At 42.5% G+C, this 21280-nt stretch overlaps 1 protein-coding gene across 1 annotated transcript in view; it reads right to left on the reverse strand.

Moving 5' to 3' along the window:
- The window catches only part of GUCY2F (guanylate cyclase 2F, retinal), a gene marked incomplete at both ends in the record, with an annotated part of 44616 nt that overhangs the window by 13919 nt on the left and 9417 nt on the right, over positions 1-21280 (reverse strand). The window contains 12 exons of the mRNA XM_084305847.1: positions 1269-1363; positions 3511-3609; positions 9002-9176; positions 9297-9489; positions 9769-9932; positions 11728-11876; positions 14131-14280; positions 15684-15840; positions 16789-16965; positions 17961-18041; positions 18690-18824; positions 19407-19503. Of these exons, the coding sequence (XP_084161973.1) occupies positions 1269-1363; positions 3511-3609; positions 9002-9176; positions 9297-9489; positions 9769-9932; positions 11728-11876; positions 14131-14280; positions 15684-15840; positions 16789-16965; positions 17961-18041; positions 18690-18824; positions 19407-19503 (1672 nt within the window). The remainder of the gene's footprint in view (positions 1-1268; positions 1364-3510; positions 3610-9001; positions 9177-9296; positions 9490-9768; positions 9933-11727; positions 11877-14130; positions 14281-15683; positions 15841-16788; positions 16966-17960; positions 18042-18689; positions 18825-19406; positions 19504-21280) is intronic.

Raw genomic sequence — 21280 nt, forward strand, 5'->3', positions numbered from 1 at the left:
TAAATATTTGTAAACCTCCGTCATATGGATACCTTTAGGCAAGCAAGTCACCAGGTACCCTTTGTAAGCATGAGAAAGAAGACTGCACTTCTAGATTCCATTGTGTTTCCTCTGGCCTGTTCTGAATTTAGGTCAGAGGTTGGACTCGATGATCTTGAGGTCTCTTCCAACCTAGACAATTCTGTGATTCTGTGTGATTCTGTGAATGTCCACCTTGGAAGGATGCTGCACTTGTACCTACAGTGCTCTCATTGACAGGGAAAACAGAGCTCAGGTGGAGATGCACACATACACTGTAGATACTAACTTTAGAACAAGTGACCCCTTGCCTTTATATGCGTCTTTTCAACAAAATCCCTTATACCTTTGTCAGCCCCCATGATTACATAATGCCTCAAAAACAAAAACAACAACAAAACCAACAAAAAAACACATGCTTTGGAATCATGGAATTTTTCTAATGAATTACCCCCTTCCTTCTTCCTCATGGTATTTATCAACCTCAAGAAGCAAAATAAGCTCTTTCTGAATGAGGAATACAGTTGCCTCATACCCTGAGCATTCTTCCTTCTCTCTGCCAGTATTTTGCAGTTCTCTGATAACCACTGAAAGACTGGTAAATTCTACTAAGGACCTTATTTTGCTATGGTTCCCTCCCTGAGAAAGAGCAGTCTTATTGCAACCAGTGGCTTCTTGTGTGTATAGTATTACTCAAGGATGATGTTAAAATGAAACAGAGGGTGACAGAACTGGGCTTGACTAATAGGCAGAATTTGATATCCTGCAGAACTCTGTCTGCGTGGCAGTAGCTGGCAGGGGTAAGAATTTTGGTATGTGATCTGAGGTTCAGATAAACTCTCCCTATAAACTTCAGAAACAAGGACCAGGAAAAAAAATAACTTGGGATAAGACCTTTACCTTTTCACTCACCCTCTCCACCAGGAATCTACTCACAACAGAAGATTTCAAATGAGAATGGCATTGTTAAATGCTTTCTCTTTTGCCACCAACTTTTTCAACATTTTTTTCACCTTCCAATTTTCAGAGTAAATAGTTAGATACAAAACATACATCTGTGTGCTTGACACTGTGGATTTTTCCATGGTCCTTCAAGAATTACCTCACTTACTGAAGCAACCGATGGGGAATGTTTTGGGAAAGATTGCATGGAAGAGTTGTGGATAAAGGTCAAACAAAGCTTAACATGAAAATTCCGTAAGTAGGAAGATTCCCTTAAGAAGCATTTCACACAGCCCTGGCCTTCTTACCTTCAGTTCTGTTTTTCCCCTAGGTACGATTTCATAGCCTTCATTTAGACTCCGAAGTGTATCCACTGTACTTTGGCTGACATGAATTCTGTAAGCTGGGAATGGAAAGCAAAACAGATGGATCAGCCTACTGCTCACACACTGTGAACCCCCCACTACTTTATACACGCAAGGAAAAATTCTCCAAGCCATGCTGGCATGAAGATGTTGTAGCTGTGTGGTGTTCCTTGACTCAGAGTGTGATGCTGATGGATTGGGTTCTCCAGGTAAGGCTGTAACAAGCACAGGTCAAGAGGAGATCTACAGTGGGGACTTCATGGGGAAGAACGCCAAACAGAGTAAGCATGGGAAGTCCAGCTCTTCACAAAGATAGCAAACAGTGTTTGAGCAGCAGTGCTGGCTGCAATGAAGAATGTCTTTTTTAATAGCTATTGCCACAGTGTAATGAGGCAGCAAGAAAGAAAAGAAAAATAACCAACCAAAGTCCTGCTCCAGACAGGCAGTATCATATGAAAAACAGGTGCTGGGATTAAAAGCAAAGAGATGGAGTTTGCAGTGAGACATAACAAGAACGTGGCTATATATGTAGATTTAACTAGACTTTTCAGTAATTTATTCCACCCAGAGCTGCCATTAACATTTTATGTACAAAAAGGGCAAAGGCAGAAATCTTTATCAAATTCCCATCTCCCCAATTTGTTTTACAGCCATTGCTGGAACTCACTGAAATTTGTTGTTGTGCGATTGATTTGAATACCCAGGAAATATTCCCCCATAATAGTTGTAATATTTTATTGTTGTAGTTGATCAGAATGATCAGAAAAAAGAGTATCAGCTTAGAGAAACTGATACAGAAGAACACCACAGCTTTGATCTACATTTCGTGACACAGTAAACTACAGTCTACCTATTACTGTGTATCTGTACAAGTTTCTATTAATGTACAAAGATCTTGTTTCTGCAGTGTTAGCAGGTTCCAGTCTCAGACTTTGCATTTCCAGGGGTCTAAACCTTGAGAATTTTCAAATATCTCCTTTCTATTAGTACTTCTTCCTTTCCACTGCTTTCCAAATTCTGTGCATGCCTCTTAAAATAAGCCAGACATAATCATAAGAGAGACAATTTTCCTTAATTAATTATGGGTGTAATTGTTAGTCTTAATTAGACTAGTTTAAATTACTAGTTGAACTAGAAATGTGATGGCTATGTGACAGAAAAAGAAAAATTCTTATGTGACATATATATTACAATGTATTTCTAGCCTGGCAAGTCCTCAAGATTTCAGTATTAAATATCACAGACTTCCTGTAGTTTGTAAACTAGACGTATTGGCTAATCTCTTAGAACTGTTGAGAGTGTCAAGAGCAAGGGTTAAAACATGTGAGAGACTTTGACTTTGGAAAGCAGCTTGTTCTGATGGCCTGAACATCAAAAGCCAATTGAAATCTCACCCAGGGCCCTGACACTGCTGTCCCTAGCTGTCCACTGTGTCACCCACAGTTCAGCCACTATGGTTTTGAGGTCAATGTTTAAGTCAAGGACACCAGCAGAAAACAGAGCTGTTTATGCATATGACTGAAATGCAGATTAATATTCCACTTTTGTAACTGGAAGTCTTGGGAAAATAATAGCAAGGACTTGAGGGAACATCAACCCATCAAGACACTAAGAAAACCCAAAGGGGAAGGGAATCTTTTTTCATTAGGAATTTTGTTAGGACCTGCCACCACTTGTTCAAAGAGTTTCTACTGCTGATACATGAAGCCATCACAAAATATGCCAGTAAGCCAGTAAGGTAGGTGCATTATTTACTGAACAAGAACAGCTCTGAATGAAAGGTCCTCAGCACTGACCAGTCTGAAAGCAAGATACAACTAGCTGCCCCCATGGAAGGAAAATCTAGGTCAAGATTCGTGTTCATTTGGGTTGAGGGGATCCAAATCAAAGAACTGTAGCTAGAATGCAGGGTGTGAGTCACACTGGTCACTGGACCAAACTGAACATTTTTTTTTGAGATTTTGCAGGAAAAGAGAATAAAACTAAATGATCTCTTTGTCTTAAAGACCGTCTGAGGGCAAAGCTGACACCCTCCCCTTCAGACTGCTTTTAATTTCGTCAATGGACTTGCCCCTTTCTGCAAAGCTGATTCAGTTGTGATGCCTACAGCTAAAGATGCACATTTTGTCATCTCTCCTGAGAATTTTGTCAGTCACCCACCCCAGGCACTGTCCCAAATACTCACGCAGGCCTGTGGACTCCATTCGCGATGCTGTGTTCACCGTGTCTCCAAAGAGGCAGTACCGTGGCATGGTCAGACCTACAACGCCTGCCACACAAGGCCCTGAAAGACATAACCCAACTGATAATACTGTACAATGGGGTTCACTCCTAGGCAAATCTCATCCTCCCTTCTGATATCCAAAAATTTCCACTTGGGAATACAGGAGAAGGATTTTTGAAGTTGTCATTGGCCTTCATGCTTGCTACAAGTAGTCAAAATACAGTCATTTCTCTGAATTGGACAGTGGTGATTTATGCCTAATAGAGTTCTTCTTGTCTCAGTTCATTGTCATCTGGGACAAATTAATTCAGAGTTCATGGAGGCTCAAGGACTGTTGAAATCTCATTTTAAAATTCATCTCTGACCTCTTTTTCCATCTGACAAAGCTGAAGCTGAGATACTGTGACATGCCCTATGTCCCAGTGAATCAGGACTCAGAGTCAGCGTTAGGAATCAAGAGATGCTGGCAGCACGCTGGACCACCCTGTGTCCCCTCCTTGGAAAGGAAGACATCATTAGCTTGCCTGTCTAGCCAAAAGTTATTTATTTTTCCTCTCTCTCATCCTTTAGACAAGATCACTCCCTTCTGAGTAGCTCCCAAAGAACTGGTGCCAAGTTTTCAGCGAGAGCTATGCATGTAGGATTCACTTGAAGATGCACATACACAGAATGTAAAGTGTGACAGCCAAGCAGCATAGACAAGTGTCATCTGGGCGCTTGGATCAGCTAATGTTTGGACTGGGCTCTGAAGGATGAGATGCTAAATTTCATCACCCACATTCTGCAGTATCAGGCTTGCAAAATAAACACACGCACATACACACACACAAAAAAGAATATTCTCAGTAACATTAGGAGATGCGGGATATATGCAAGAAAAGGCAGGTCTTTTTTTTTTTTTTTTTTTTTTTTATATTGAATGCATTTATGACATATGTCTTTTCAGGCTCTGCCTACCTACCTCCTCAATGTCATGATCCTTCTGCATTATGATTTCGCAAAAATAATATCTAGGAAAACTTTTGTCATGCAAAGTTACAAGAGTTGTGAATGTAGTACATCATCAACAATATTTAAAGGTATGTTATATATAAGGTTTTCATAAAACAAAAAGTTTTAGGTTAAAATGTTTTAAAAATAATTGTAGCCTAATTTAGAAGTGAGATCAGTTACTCGTTTGCTGCTGGGTATTTATCACAAAGTAACAAAGCAAGTAATTTATCTGTGATTTTAACCTCCTTTGCCACAAAAACTGTTTCCTCATATAGTTTTCAGATGTATTTTAAGGAAAATGAAACTCCACCAGGGCACACACACAAAAACTTTAACTTTAACCTTAACCTATATATACATGTATGCATGTATGGAATCAAAAGCACTCTGAAATATACCACACTTGTAAAGTTGAAAGTTATGGAGGACTTTAGAAGAACACCTATTGCTATGATCTCTGAAAAAATGTTACTTCATCAAAGGAAATATTTTTATACAACTTACAGAGGATGCAAACTGAGAGGATGCAAATTGAGAGGAAAGACTGATTTTAACTCCTGTCTGATGAGACATCACTTACTCAAAAACTGAAAAATAGAGAGGAAGAATGCTTTATACCACAAATGTTACAAGGACTTTTCAACAGCATGCCTGGATGAAACAGCATGCAGGGAATGCTGCAGATCAGGAGGACTTGGTTTAATGCTTTTACTGCCAACAACACGCTGTGCAACCTTGGAAAACTCACTGCCCTTCAGAGTCTCTTCTAATTTAATTCTCACTCTTACCATTACTCTCTACTTTTGTTCAAGTTCTTCAGGAGAGGAGCGATATGCACTAGAGGAAGATTTTTCAGGGTCTAGTTTTGACAGTCTAGATGCCTCTATAGCACAATTGTAAAGGCACTGCTGATGCTGCTGGGTTAAGGACATAATGCATCTGTAACTGGTCCTTAATGTGTACTCACTATGGCATACAAAAGGGTCTTGTTGGAGACATTATAATTCATACTTCAAAAAGAGCTTTCCCTGAGAAAATACTGACTAGCCCAGCATCATCTGGGTAATGGCATGGTGCTGCACTCAGAAATCTCAGAAAGGATCAAAGCTCCATCTGTAATAGATGTTACCAAGATGCAAATAAATAGCTCTTGTTGAAACCGAGCTCTTACTGAGGAGGATTTGATTCTATTTTAAGAAGCACAAATTGAGGTAGCTGAGCTCCAGCTGTAGTTGGTGGAGGCCAGGTCAATGCAGTTAACCGATCTGTAAAGAACCTCTCTGCTCACCACAGAGAAGGCTCCTGCAGCTGAACAGATCTCCAAGGCCCACTTATCATGTCCGCCAGATCTCCACCAACCACACAGACAGTGCAGGCCATTTAACAATCCTGGAAACACCTCCACGAAGCCAGGCTGAGAGAGCTGGGGGTGGTGGGCCTGGGGAAGAGAAGGCCCCAGGGGCAGGAAAGCTGGGGAGGGACTCTTGGTCAGGGCTGGGGGGACAGGACAAGGGGCAACGGCTGGAGCCTGGCAGGGGGGAGGCTTCGGGAAGAAATTGGGAAGAAATTCTGACCTCTGAGGGCGCCGAGGGCCTGGCCCAGGCTGCCCAGAGGAGCTGGGGGTGCCCCAGCCCTGGCAGTGCCCAAGGCCAGGCTGGGTGGGGCTGGGGGCAGCCTGGGCTCGGGGACATGTCCCTAACCATGGCAGGGAGTGGAATTAGATGATCTTTAAGGTCCCTTCCAACCCAAACTATTCTATTATTCTAATATCTAACACTTTGCTTATTACCTTGACCTCCCTTTGCAGAAGGTGATTTATTCAAAGCCAACCTTACGATGTAAGCGTGACAAAAGGACTTCTCAGTGTTGCAAGCATCCCAGAGTTCATTCACTTGCTGCCTTCACTGCCTGTGTGTGTTCCCCCCTGTCTAGACAGCCTCAGCAAAGGGCTAACTAAAACTTCCAGATACCAATCTCCCACAGTAACAAGTTCAGAGGAAACCAGACACCCCGTGACGCGAATGCTCTGGTCCTAGTTGTTTAATTATACAGGTTCTCCAGTTTGTTTTGAAATGGCGCTTTGCCAGGGCTTACAGGGTCAGTTAATGAGCCGTGCTGGCTCAGCCTCTGCAGCAACCATCAGTGGTGCCGTGGAGGTCAATAAGCTTGATCAAAACGCAGGGTTACCTGCCAGAGAGCCTGACCGATAAACAGACCCCCTTAGGCCTCCGTGGAGATGCTTGTCCTCTCACCATCGCCATCCAGCCTCAGCCCAGACAGAGCTGGTGTGGAAACAGCAGAGTCAGCTGAGTTTTCCTGGACCAGCAGTGGAGCTGAGAGGGGAGAGCCAAGAATCCAGAGTGCATTTAAAGCAGGGGAGGAACTGCAGACCAAACACCGGTCTTCTTGTCCTCCGCCTTCCCCACGCATTGCCATGAGCAGGCCATGTGCATGGGCCAGCAGATGTTCCCAGAGCTGCAGCTCTCCGCTGTGGTCAGAGAAGACACAGCAGCCAGGAGGGACGTGGGCAGCCCACTCTGTAATGGCATTTCCTGCTTTTTCAGAGGCAGGATCACAAGCTCTTCTCTGCACCACTTTCCAGAGGGCAGCTGGCCCACAAAGCTGGTGGTCACACCCATTCTCCATCCTTTCCAGGGGGTTAAATTGCTAGCCAAGCCCTCCTCTCCCTGAGCATTTCCTCAGTGCTTTCATGATGCTGGTGATTCCCTCTTCATGTTTCTTTTCTCAGGAGAAATGGGGTCTAGGGTTAATCAAACTCTGATGTCTTAGAGGTTCAGAGAACTGTTTTGCCTTGGAACATGAATTTCTTGCTGCTCCCATGACAGCTTGACATTGACAGATCTGTGCAAAATAAGATCTGGCTTCTGCTTCTTTATAAAAAGAACACCAACTCCTTTCCCTCTTCTCACACCCTACACAACAGCTCATAGCAGCACCGGTTTCCAGACACCATAAAAACATAACTGAAAAACTGTCCATAAAAACAACTGAAAACATAACTAACCCCCTGCACACATCGCCTAGGGATAGATTTTTGGCTGGTTGCATGGAAGGCACATTGCAGAAGTGCTGTCAACAGGCAGCAGCAGATGTTGCACGCTGAGTTCTTCTCTTCCCATGTTGAAAATGTGCTGATGTGGCTCCAGAGGTTCTTGCTCTGGGCAAGACAAGCTGGGGCCATAGACTCATCTGATTTCTACAAGAATGTAAAGCTCACAGTGTCTGCAATCATCCCCTAACATTCGGGACTTCTGTAAAGGGTCAGCTGAGACTCCCATATTGCGAAGAAAACAATAAGGAAATGAATTTTCAGAGACAGCTCCAAAAGAAGAAGCTATATGGTCTAGGAGATATGAAATATTGATTTTAGTTCTGCTCAAGCCACAGCTCTGTTCTTGGGGTATTCTGTGTGAGATACTTCCTTTGTTCTTGTTTCCCTTTACAACAGGGACAGGATATTGACTTCTGCAAAACACTTGCAGTGCCACAGCTGCAAGAATGTGGGCATTATTAGATAGGCAGCAGGATAAAAAAAAACAACACCCTGTAATACTGGATCAGACTGCTGGACAGCCTTAATCATTATTCTGCTTCTAACAACAGCCAGTACCTGGTACTTTAGAGGAAGAAGCAGGAAGTCCAACGATGAACTGCTGGGAGAAATTTATTAATGGCTGACAGTGGTATAAAATTATGAAGGTTCATATTTCTACAAAACATACAGACTCTGATAACAGCAGCTGTCTTTTCCTCCATTTAAAATCCCAGTCCATTTAAAATCATATGCTTTCAGTTATATGATGACTTCAATCTTTCTGGTTTTGTTGTTATTTTGGAGTTCAATTACACTTTGTATTAAAAAACAAACAAGCAAACAAAAAAACCATTTCTTTTTAAACAAGCTACTTTTTTTTGTTAATTTAATAGATTATGACTTCTGTATTAGAGATAGTTTACTTTCTTTATAGCATAACTTGCTTTTTATATCTGTATCATATATTCTTCCAGTTACATCCTACCTACAATAAACAATACCAATCTCTTCATTCACTATATATGATGGCTTTTCTATGCATTTCTTTTTTTTCATTTCAGAACAGAGTTACAAAGACATTTTGTGGATGTCTCCATATCATACCAGTGAAAATACTATGGCACATCAAAAAGCCACACTTACAATGCAACCCTTGGGACTAACATTTCTGATGTAACTCCTGACAGTGATGGAATACACAATTTCTCCCCTTAATGACACTGAGCCACTTTTCTGCTTTGTGTTTGCACTTTCATTTTAACGCCCTTGTTGCTATGGAAGATTTTTAAACACCTTCTAAAGGTATCCAGTTTCAGGGTGAGCAGGAAGAAGGCATTCAAAGCTGGAAATACAATTGTGCAGGAGTTCTTTGATGTTTAGGTGCAGGCAAGTGCTGCTGCCTACCTGTGTGCAGCCCAATTCGTATCCTGAGGGGGATGTCTGGCATGTGTCTCATCTTGAATGTTCCCACTGAGCTGAGGATGTCCAGGGACATGTTGGCTATCTCAGCTGCGTGCTTGTTTCCATTCCGTTTTGGGAGCCCTGAGGCAACCATGTAGGCATCACCAATTGTCTCTACCTAGCATATACCATGGCATTAAAAAAAGATAAAAATTGAAGTTGGGAAAGAGAAGTAGAATCAAATTTTGTGAGCACGTGACTCAGCAATGATTTGATCCTCATCCCTGGGTACTCTCACCTTGTAAACATCATGATTTCCAATAACAGCATCAAACAGTGTGTAAAGGTCATTTAGGAGGTCAACTACTTCGATAGGTTCACTGAGGGCTGAAATGGTTGTGAAGCCCACGATGTCACTGAAGTAGATGGTGACCTGGTCAAAATACTCAGGCTCCACAGTGCCACCAGTCTTGAGGGCTTCTGCCACTGATCTGAAATAATAACACAAAGAAGGTGACAGGGCAAACGCTCCTGTAGCACGCCAAAGAGCTCAGACACCCTTGCCCTAGTATGCCTAAAGGATCTTCCAATAAATTGAAGGATCTTTACAGCTGTAATCAGCACTGATGAAAGTTTCTTGCTTTGATTGAAAGGGGCTTGCCAAAACCGGTGATCTGCCCTGCGACTTGCTCAACAGTGGAGAACACTTTTGCACAGCCCAGCTATGTATTGCCAAAGCACTCTTTACCATCTAAAGTAGCAGTACTTACGGAGGAAGCATTTGCGATAGGAGTTTCTCTGTCTTCTGTTTTTCAATCTCTAGCTCTTCTGTCCGCTCCCTGATTAAATCTTCCAGGTTGCTTGAATACTGCTCAAGCATTCTGAGCATTGAGTCAATGATGTTGGTCTTCTTGCCTTTGTTGATGGTTTTGAACTGGAAAATCAAACTGGAGGGTTATTTCCCTATCTCAGTACATCATTACAGCACTCTAAATTTGGAAAGAAACCAAAAGCAAGCACTCATTTTAAAGTCACAATTCTGCAATACAGGTTTTACCAATGACAAAACTACATTAGTAATGAAAAAGGTAAAGTGGATGGTGAAGTTGTGCCACTAACTATGGAAACTGTCTAGGGGCATATTGCTTCTCTAGTAACTTTCAATGAGGCTCAAGTGCAGCACCACTTCCAATGGGATGACAGCATGTATCCAATCTCCTGCCATGGACATCCTTGACCATCCTTTCCATGCAGAAATTCTTCCTAATACCCAATCTAAGCCTCTTGTGGTGCAACTTGCTGCCATTTTCTCATGTCCTGTCACTTGAAACCCAAGAAAAGCGACCAACACTCTCCTTGCTACAACTTGCTTTCAGCTAATTGTAGAGGGTGATGGCCTCCCGTCAGCCTCCCTTTCCATTCAGAGGTCAAAATTCCAGGGCATTGGAAATTCTTACTTTTGTCGTACTGGTCTTAATTTTGCCTGTGCACACAGGCATGTATGTGTACTGCCACCCCCAACCACAATATGTTGTGCTATCTCCTCTTGACCTGAAACTGGGCCTTGGAACCATTTGGATAATCTGTGGACTCAGGTATTGTATTAGACTCAAGAATGAAGTCACATGGGTGTGAAATTAATCACAGCATCAAAGAATTGGAAGGTAAAAATGATGGAATGATGGATATTATATTTTTTAGTTTGACCTTAAAAGAGTATAGGAATCGCATTACTGGATCAGACAAAAGATTTATTTATCCATGATAGTGAACAGTAACAGGTATCTGGGAAAGATGTTCAAACAGGGTTAATGTACAATCATATTTCCCTGGGATGTGCACCCAGCCTCCACCAATTTGAAGTTTTTGAAGTTCAGAGACCTTCTATATCAAAAATTGTCTTTGTGTTTAACAGCCTTTGGTGAATTTTCCTTTCATGAACTGCCTTTAAATACTTGGCATCAACCTGTAGTAACAAGTTGCCCAGTTCATATACATGTATGTACCATGTGAGGAAGCACTTCCTTTTGTTTCTTGGAGTTTTGTTTATTTGCTCCTTTTATTTGATGTTCCTTTTTCTTATATTATGAGCAATGGTGAACAGTTATTACCTAATCGCCTTTTCTATAGCAATCAGGATTTGATATTTTTTTTCATATTTGCCCTCAGTTGCCTCATCTCCAGGCCAAAGAGTCTTAAACCATTAAACCATGGTCTTAAACCATTCATCCTTGTTTTGGTACCAAAAGCCATTCAGTTTTGTTCAGTTTGCTGTCAGTTTGGGATCTTACAAATCTTCTTGAGATTGAGGCCAAGAAGAAAAAAACAAAAAAAAAAAAAAACAAAAAACCAAAAAACACTTTTCTCTATGAAACTTTATAGGATCAAGCAACATATTGATCTGAAGGAGACATAATTCACAGCTCTTTGATCTCCATGAGACCATCAGGACAGGTACACTGCAAATGTGATGACACCAAGACCATTTCTTTCCTGCTTTACATCCCATGTGGTGCTCCCATTGAAGTCCAACTTCAGGACAAGGGGTAAGACATGCACAAAGCATAAAACAGCCCAAGAGTAAAGGCAAGACTAGAGCTCTAGGACGTTCTCAATCATTTCTTGGGACCTTGCTTACAAAAATAAATAAATAAATAAATTGAAATAAACCAAACCACTTTCCTGCCAAATAAAAACAAAGGATTGCACTTGCTGCTCTGTTCACTGACCTTGTGAAATATCTCCTCAAAGGTGGGACGTCGTTCGGGGGCTTCACCCCAGCATTGCTTCATTACCTGGATACACTCCAGGGGTGCCATCTCAGGGGCTATGTTTGGGCGGCACAAGGGAGGGGGTTTCTTCACCTTCTTTATAATTTCTGTGACAAAAAGAATCCAAAACACACGGTGAAATGGGGGCTGAGAGCACAGGATTCTTCGTCCCTGCCTTGCTCATTCCTTCACCATCACTATTATTTCTCACAACCCCATGGCTGTGTCAAATGAGACGGGGGTTTCCTGCTTTCCTCTGTCAGGAGTCTCTTGGAGGATTTAAAAGGCAAGAAATTCAATTGCCTTCTTGTCCCTGGAGAGACAGGTTACAAGCAATAAAGTGGCTGGATGGGGGAAGCTTGTGTGACAGATCGATGTGTGAGCCTTCAGGCTTATATTTAATGAAATTGCCTCCGACTCTCTCCATCAGGATTTGTGGTCCTCTAAGAGATTAGAGAGTTATGTCCAAGCCCAGACAGGAAGGATAGCAGCCACTGACGCTCCATTGTTAACTGGGAACCAGTACGTAGGAGGTTGATGGGAATGGAGGCAGAAGAAAGTATTTTAAGAGGGAGAGCTTGGGTTCAAAACAACATCTGGGAAGTGACTCCCTGGCTAGAGGTGAAACCTAATGAATGCCTGGCTCACAGGTCCTGAGAAGTCAGTCCTTGAATCTGCAGTTTTTAGATAAAGCAGCCCTACCACGAAGGAGCTGAGCTGCGGGTTTCTTTGACAGCTGGAATATGGATGGGAGAGTGTGACGTCTGAACCCAACCCTGACTTCAGTTTAGGTATTTCTTGTTAAGAATATCCTGGAGGAAATTGTTGTTGTAGCTCCCTCTTCCCTGCCCTGGCACTTCAGTCCTAATCCCACATTAGCAGCTTGCACTCCTGCAGCCACACCGAGGTGACTGGGGAGCTCACTGCAAGCCAGAGCCCTGAAACTTCAGAGAGATTTTCAGAGACAAGGTGTTTTTTTGTTTGTTTGTTTGTTTGTTTGTTTTACTGCTTTTTAGCCTGACTCTGCAACTTAAACTGAGAAGATACCTTCAGGGAGCCAACCTTGCCCCTGAAAAAAAGTGTAAGGTAGAACTCTTATGTTCCTGCACAAAAAAAAACAACAACAACTGTGATTGTTTTCGAAGGTTTCATCTTGTGAAGTGCAGAGCAGTCATCTGGAGTGAAAACCACCCTCCTTCTGGCAGAGACCCTGCATTTCCACAGCTGTTACGGTGAGTACCAAGAGCTTTTCAGCGTTGACAGCTTACTTTAAAGCTCCTTGGACCATCCCACCAGTCTCCACCAAATGAATTAACCAAAACACCTGGCTAAGTATTTCCAGGGGCAGCCAAGGGGAAATGCCTTCTGCAGAGAGTTTTAAAGTTCACACCATGTACAAAAGATCCTTGAGGATTAGGAAGCAATGAATAGAAATTTATCATTTTATCAGGTCTGGGAATTGGAGTGCACTATGTTCAACATCTACTGGGGGTTCCTCTAGGGGTCCAGGAGGGAGAACACCTGCAAATTACATCATAGATTGCATCATAGTCCAGCTCTGAATTATACCATAATCATCATTGTCACTGCATTGCAGCAGCAGCTTGGACCACTGCCGTTTTTCCAGGCACCAAATGGCCATACCCCACCTGGTGACTGTCCAACCTAAGTGGGTTTACAATGGGCATTCACTGAAATCAGCTCTTTTCTGACTCTTCTCACCCCCCCTCCCTGTCCAAGTGCTGTGACTTGACCCTGATTGCAGTGTGTTTGCTCTTCCTATGCCCTCCCAACAGGGTTTGAACAAACGTGAGCTGCACCATGAACAGTTCCCAAGGAATTCACCTATCTGCTATTTCTGATCTGAGCTGCCTTCAGTAGAAGTCACCAGGGTCATAATGCATCACTTTGATCTCTGCCAAGGAGACAGAACCTCTTTAAATGGGGAAGCAATTAAGGAAAAATAGATGGGTTGATGGACAAAGCAGGAAAAAGACATGGCTAGCATGGGGTCCAGCTCAAAAACCTCACCCCTCTTACAACAGACATAAAAGGAATAATGGGTGGGAAGAAACTACAGCAGAGCTGGCCAGCTCTGAAGCATCTAGGGCGGTGACCCAGTGCCCCAACCCCACTAACAGGAGAGATTACTCATAAACCAAGGCTGAGATCAGAAGTGTACATTTTGATGTTCATTATGGATGTTTTATTGAAAATATACATTTGATTTTTTTTTTCACTGAGAATGGTCATGAGATTGAGACATCACTTTCACGGCAACATTTTACCCAAGGGGCTTGAGCAGACTTCTTGTGAGTGCTCTGTGTAAAGCCTTAAAACTGAACAGAAATCATGGCCTACCTTCAGCTGAGAGGTCTGATGTGCAGTATGGTGGGCCCCGAACAACCACTTCTTGCAGGATAATCGCAAAGCTGTAAATGTCTCCTTTGAATGTGCCTTTTCTGCGCATGTCTGGGTCCCTCAGCAGCTCAGGGGCTGTCCAGAGCAATTCTAAAAAAAAATCAAGGGCATCAAACTTCTTATATTTGGCTTCAGACTTGCTAATTGCAGTGATTCTCCCCGTATTTAAATGCATACTTCATTTCAGTCATTTGAGAAGAGGTGGGAACATATTTCATTGGTTATTGAATCTTTTATTTCTTGCAATGTGTTAGAAATACTAAACTTCCATACTGTTGAGAAATTTTCCAAATTTCACTCTACCTTTTAAAAAAAAGTCTGCTGTACCAATAATTTACATTGTATAACACTAGTCCTGAACTTCTATATAAGGAGTCGTCTGACCAGTGTCAGAATCTTTAACTATTATTTTTTTTTTGTTTGAAAAAACATCACTCAGACAATATGCTGGTGCTAAAGCTTGGGTTTCTTGTTACAGGTGCTGTTTATCAATGACGAAAGAGTTAATAAAGTATTTTACGTAGTTCTCAGATGAAAGCAGTTTCCATCACAGAAGTTTGTGGCAGTCTGAAGTATGACCAGTCTTTATAGTCCTATACTTCAAGTGATGAAAGACATAGTTGGAAAAAACATACCCAGACTTATCAGGAAATGATTTTTTTTCAAACTGGGATTTTGTTACCCTGGCATTTGTGCACTGTGGGCAATGGGAATACAGAAATTTTCAGCTACTGTAATATATATAATTAAAGTAAAGGAGAAGAAGATGGGTCTTCTGGCAGCTTACACAGCTGAGAAACTGGTAATGTATAGGAACCAAAACCTGTGATAGAGGGATCAAAGCACTACATGCCACTTGAAACCAGCTTTCTAGGATAAGCTGGGATACAATAGGAATTCAAGACGAGTGCTGGCAATTTCTTTTCACCCGGAAAGAAATCTCATCAAAATCTTCAAACTCAGTCCCTTGAGATGCTGTCCCTAAGAGGTGGTAATGTCATGTGGCAGCCTTTGGTGACTGGCATGTGAAGGACCTATTTCAAAGAGACTGTTATCATCCTGTGTTTCAGATAAATTAGTTTTTTGTTTGTTTGTTTGTTTGTTTTGTCTTGTTTTGTTTTAAAAAAGGCTCTTTTTATCTCTTTTTATTTGGCTTAACATAAAACTTCAAAGATGGGGTTGGAGCTAAGAACGTGAAGCCAATTCCACCAGTCAGAGAAATTCAGAATTGCTTCAGATTTGAGGTGCACTTAAACCCTTCTCCAATTACAAAAAGCTTGAGCTCTGTCACTATTTACAACAAAATCTCTTTCCATTACCACGACACTCTGCTATAAACCTTTGGGAAGTCTGAAAAACTTTGCATGTTCTTTTCTACAACAATTCATCGTATACTGGTACCTGGATGTTGTGAGATGTAAATCCTCATGTGACCACTGGCTGATAAATCAATGGATCAATATTTCCCCCGAATATTTCCTTAGGGCACCTACCTTCAGGGGGTGGCTGAATATAAGGGCATTTCTGTGCTTCTAAGAGCTCGTTATAACCATAGTCAGTGATCTTCAGCACAAACCGTCCGTCCACAACACAGTTACGAGACTTCAGACGTCCATGGGCAAAATCTCGGTGGTGCAAATACCTAATTCCCTATAAAATACAGAAAAGATTGAGACTATTCTTTGAGACTGTGTTATCCATCAGCGTTCAGAGGCACTAAGCCACTGTGGAGAGCACCAAATACAGCACTGACTCCATGGCAAAGGCAGAAGTCAATTAAGATATCATCATCTGGAAGGCTCCAAACTACACAACCAGCATTAATCAGTCCAGGAAACTAGGGGAGAAGTTCAGAAATTGCTTAGGAACAAGAATTTGGCTGCACCCTGAAGTAATACTGAAAAAGACTAGCACCATTAGGAGTCCAATGCCTCCTTCTTTGTAGCCTTAGGACTCATTGCACTCAGAAGCTGTACTTTTGGATGAGGTTATGAAGGTGGACACAAGTGGTACCAAATGGTTAAATGAAGGGAAGCTACAGAGGTGGTGAGAGCTGGATGCCCTGACATCCTCCTCCTCCTCAAAGGAGGAGCAGAAGGTGGGTTTCTGGAAGTATACCCTCTTCAAGCCATCTACCCCGGACTCCTAGTTCATGATTATGGGATAAAAACATGCAGGACACTACTGGAAGTGTGTGAACACTCTTGCAAAGTGACCACAGATGCATCCACCCAGTGGCAGAGGATGTCTATGGTTTGGTTCTGTGCTGGAACCATTTCTGATTTATGACAGGAAAAGGCCTCTGGAAAGTAGGATTTTGTCACCAAATTCACTGTTCTAGGTGGTCAGTTCCAGTTTGTGGTTTTAACCTCTCAACCTGCTGTTGAGGATGTAGTCCTATTACTCTAAACAGTATTTCTCAGATGGTAACAGAACGGGAGTAAGAGGTCTCTACTAAAAACCCACGTATACCAGAATAATTACAGTCACATTGTTTTTCCCTACATTACTCTTAAAATCTCACAGTCCTGGAGGAAATAGCTATGTCAATCTAAAAATCACATGCTGGTCAGGCCTCAGCAGAAGCAATGGATTTACTTTAATTAGATCCATCAGGAGGGAGGACTTGAACATCCAATCCAGCTTCATATCTTCATTTCTCAGTAGGTCTTCCAGGCTTCCTCGGGAGCAGTACTCTGTCACTATGGCAAAGATGCCACAGTCAGAGAAAAAGCCCAGGAACAGATTCACATTTTCGTGACGCAAATCTTTCATCTGAAACAAGACAGTGAATCACAGGAGACCAAGTCAGCCAGACATCTGCTCAGCATCATCAGATGCCCTTACCATTCCTGTCTTTCCAAACAACCTTTCACACAAGAATGGGGAAGAAAACATTATCTTTGCTGCTTACATTCATCTGTCCTACACTTTTTTTTAAGCTTTGCTCATCTTAGTCTAACCATTAAGACAACAAAAGTAAGATATCAAAGACAAACTGAGCCGCAACATGTTTTTCTTCAGACAAGCTGGACTGGATTTTTCACCAGGACAAAATGGTTTAGGTGGCGTAAGCTGAGTTCAGCATGTGGGGCCTTGCTTCAGCTCTGGTTTGATCTGAAAAGCAATACCATGCCTGGAGTATCCAAAGTCATCCATCAATGGTGGCTTTGGCTAAATACACTGGTAAATTTGCTGTATTTCTATGCATAATAATGCCATTCATTTGTTAGCAATAACTGCCAACAGCTAATGGCCTTGAATACGGAAAATAAGTGCGTTTGCTTGTCAGCTAATAATAATAGGATAGAAAACTAAACTTTTGAAGGGAGCCTTAGCTGGAAATACAAACCAAATCCCAGAGAAATGCACAGCTATGTCTGTGCCAAACTGCTAGACCGTCAGCAAACAGCACATAAAAATAGCTAGCAGTGCATTACCCCGCCCTGATACAAAATGGTGTGGTTTCCCGCAAACCACTCTGTCTTTGCAGACAACTTTGTTTAGAGGACTCGTTGTACATTTAGTCTTGCACCAGCTCTGAAGTACGATGCCCAGGATGGGCTGGGACACATTGGTCCCTGGCAGGTTTGTCAGATGCAATCCTGCATGGTCCTTTCTCCCAGGTTTAATCAGGCAAGAATTACTGAAAGCCAGGAAGTGTGTTTCAATGGGTATAAACAGGAGACAAGGAGAATAAAAATTCCCTGCTGTTGCAAAGGCCCCCAGACAACCTTCCCTCCGCGTCCCCACTCAGCCCCTGTTCCTACCTTCCTCAGGATGCTGGTGGAGCTTTGCCGCAGATGGTGAATTGCTCCCGTCTCAAATTTTTTCAGCCACACCCAGTCACCCTGTCCACAATACAGGTGGGTGAATGATAGAGCAAGTCTCTGAACAACGTCTAACACTGAGACCTAGATCCGAATTCCAGATCCTTGACTCTAAAAGTGGTTGGGGATTTTCAACGTCCTTGGCAGTAGGTTCTTTCTGTATTGCACCCAAGTGAGAATCCAGAGGAAACACTACAAAAATGGGGTTGAGGCAGGACCTTTACCTAGCACAGAACTTCATAGCTGGAAGTACCTATTAGTATCTAATTAACAATATAAATTATTAAATTAATATTATTAGTATCTAAAAAACAATGATACATTGATTAAAAGAGAAAGTAACCCTCTACAGATTCTCTGGCCTTAATAATCTGGTTTCCTTTGTCTCTTTACAAGAATTGCCATGCCATTTATCAAAAAGTTGTATTTTTGGAAAGAATTGAGTGAATTTTATTTTATTTTATTTTATTTTATTTTATTTTATTTTATTTTATTTTATTTTATTTTATTTTATTTTATTCGTTATTTTCATTTTATTCTATTTTCACCCTCTGGGGCCATCAACAGTACTAGCATCCCAGGATCTACAGTACTGCAGCCCCAGATTTTCCCCACCTAAGCAGCTCGGTGACCCAAAGTAGTGGGAGGCTGTATGGTGTCCATACCTACCTCATACAAAGCCACGTTGGAGGTTTCGTGGGTGGCAGCTGTGCTTTTCAAGGAAAAGGAGCGGGTTGGGGACTTCTGGCTTCTGGTTTCAGCTGCTACGCTGTTTGCATCAGTCAGGCTGTCCAAGGTCAGCCTCTGAAAGGCAAAGAAAGTAGATGCAGGACAGTTCACACCTCTGGTTGTGATCCTCCATCCCAGCTCTGCCCAATATATACATGCCATCAATTTAAGCAATGGGATTGCCCCGCAGCAGTCCATAACTAGTGATAGAACCAGAGGGAATGGCCTCGAGTTGTGCCAGGGGAGGCTCAGGTTGGCAATGAGGAGACATTTCTGCTCAGCAAGAGCGGTCAGGCCTTGGGACGGGTTGCCCAGGGAGGTGGGGGAGTCCCCGTCCCTGGGGGTGTTCAAGGAGAGGTTGGACGTGGTGCTTGGGGACAGGGTTTGGTGGTGACATGAGTGGTAGGGGGGTAGTTGGACCAGATGATCTTGGAGGGCTTTTCCAACCTCTAACTTTCTAACAGCTCTAACATTGTGAGTGCATCTAACCTGAGACTCAAAACCACTCAGCATATGGGAAAATATTTGACGTGCAGGAGGAAATGAGGTATGGGAAAGTGAAGGACCTTCCCAGAGCTACAGGGGTATGGAAATGCCATGCAGAAAACCTGTCTTTGAGGGTCCCACAGGATTAACTGCATTAGTGGAAAGACTTACCTTTTTATGTAGCTCTGGGTTGATAAAGATAAGGTCATCCAGGGTCAGTATTATCTTGTTAGGCCCCCTGAATAACTGGCTGTTCAGGATGCTGTGCCTGGGAGATTGAGAGAGCCACAGTTACCACTTTTAGCCAGGTAAGTAGTTTCTGACAGTGATCCCCCTATGTCTGGCTTCACTGCAGTATTAGGAAAGTGCAGTGGTGCTGGATGTGGGTGAAAGCAGAAGACAAGCCAAGATGTCCTGACTTGGACTGAAATCCTCTGAGTCAAACAGCAAGGGTCACCAATTCACAAACAGCAAAATCTTTAATCTCAGAGGGTCTCAGCACAAATAGAGGCTTTGAGTTAATCTGCTTACAAATATGAACTGGAGGTGTATGTAATTGCATACTTTGTTCTGCTTGCATTTCTTTTTCATATCCCCAGCCATTCTGTACTAGGGAGAATAGCAGGATTTATTAGACCAGCCTATCTGGTGAAAAAAACAAACCAGCTTTCAGGCACACTAGCCTTTCTTAGGGCTGAACCTTTGGTAATTTATAAAAGCAGCCCGGACAACAGTCACCATCCAAGCATGCTAGATGAATATTGTAGCATGGTGCAGTACGAACCCCACAGCAAGCTACCTCCTTGTAATGACTGCAAACTCATAACAGAGGGGAAGTCTGCAAGGGATGAGAGGTTTGTTGTACGTGGCAATGCAGCGTGGAGGTCTTGGAAGCAATATTGCTGAGACAGTGCTCTTCTTCTTGGCCATGAGTGATTATATCAAGCAGAAGACTGTGCTGATTCAGATCTACTTCCAGGATCTGAGCCAGATGGGATGTCTATCGCATACTGTGCAGCACAGGACAAATGTTCTTCTGGCATCTCCCAGGGATGCTGCTGCTTGTTTTCCAAGGGATGACTCTGGACTCCTGGAAAGACTACCAGATTTGCAGAATTGCCTCAGGGGAGATAGGAAATTCAATGTACTTGTCAGAAAAAAAAGATGTTGCCTGCTACTTGCCCAGCTTCTCTAAAACTGGCATAGCAGGAAAGGATGCACTAGCAAGGACAACACGTTCATGGGCTAGTTCAGACAGTCTTGCACAAATTAATATGAAACATTCCAGATTTTCATGGGTAGTTTTCAGCTGGGATTCATCTGACACTCGGACATGACAGCACTTGGACATTTTGTGGACTCAGGAACAAGATAGAAGTCACACACTACTCTTTCAATGAATGCCAAGGTCTAACACTGAGCACGAAACATCCTGTCTATGAGACAGTCAAAAATTCATCAGACAAGTACAGAAAAGGGAAATAAAAGCTCTCAATTGCCCCCATTATTACTTTTTTTTTCTTTTTCAAGTATTTTGTTTACACTCCAGCAGATGTCTGGTCATCTGGTAAGACTAAGTTCATGTTTGATTGCCTGCTAAGACAACTAGAACTTTTCCTGATGAGATCCCAAAAAACCATATTTGATTCCAAAGAAACATATTTGATCTTGTTGGCAGTAAGACTCCTTTTACTAACCATGTTGTGGAAGAACTCATTTTGCAATATGTCCGCAGATCACCGTGATTTACTTTTTCATTGCATGTACCAATCTGGGCATTTCAGAACAGCACAGCTCTTTGGAGTTCAGAGGGAGGCTCATCCATATGTCTGCATCACCTTGGCTGATTGATTATCATCATTCTCTAACTGCTTTGTCCCTAGCCACCCAAGTCAGTTCCATGCAAAAAGCTCATCACTCATGTACCCTTCACCTGCCCTGCAGAAAACCCTGCTCGATCACGCACATCCTCTCCCCCAGGCATGGAGGAAAGCACCCTGCTGCTGAAAGCAAAGCACAGAGAGTGGAGTGACTCATTTAAGGTC

Source organism: Netta rufina (genome assembly GCF_964035555.1).
Source record: "Netta rufina genome assembly, chromosome: 1".
NCBI lineage: Eukaryota > Metazoa > Chordata > Aves > Anseriformes > Anatidae > Netta > Netta rufina.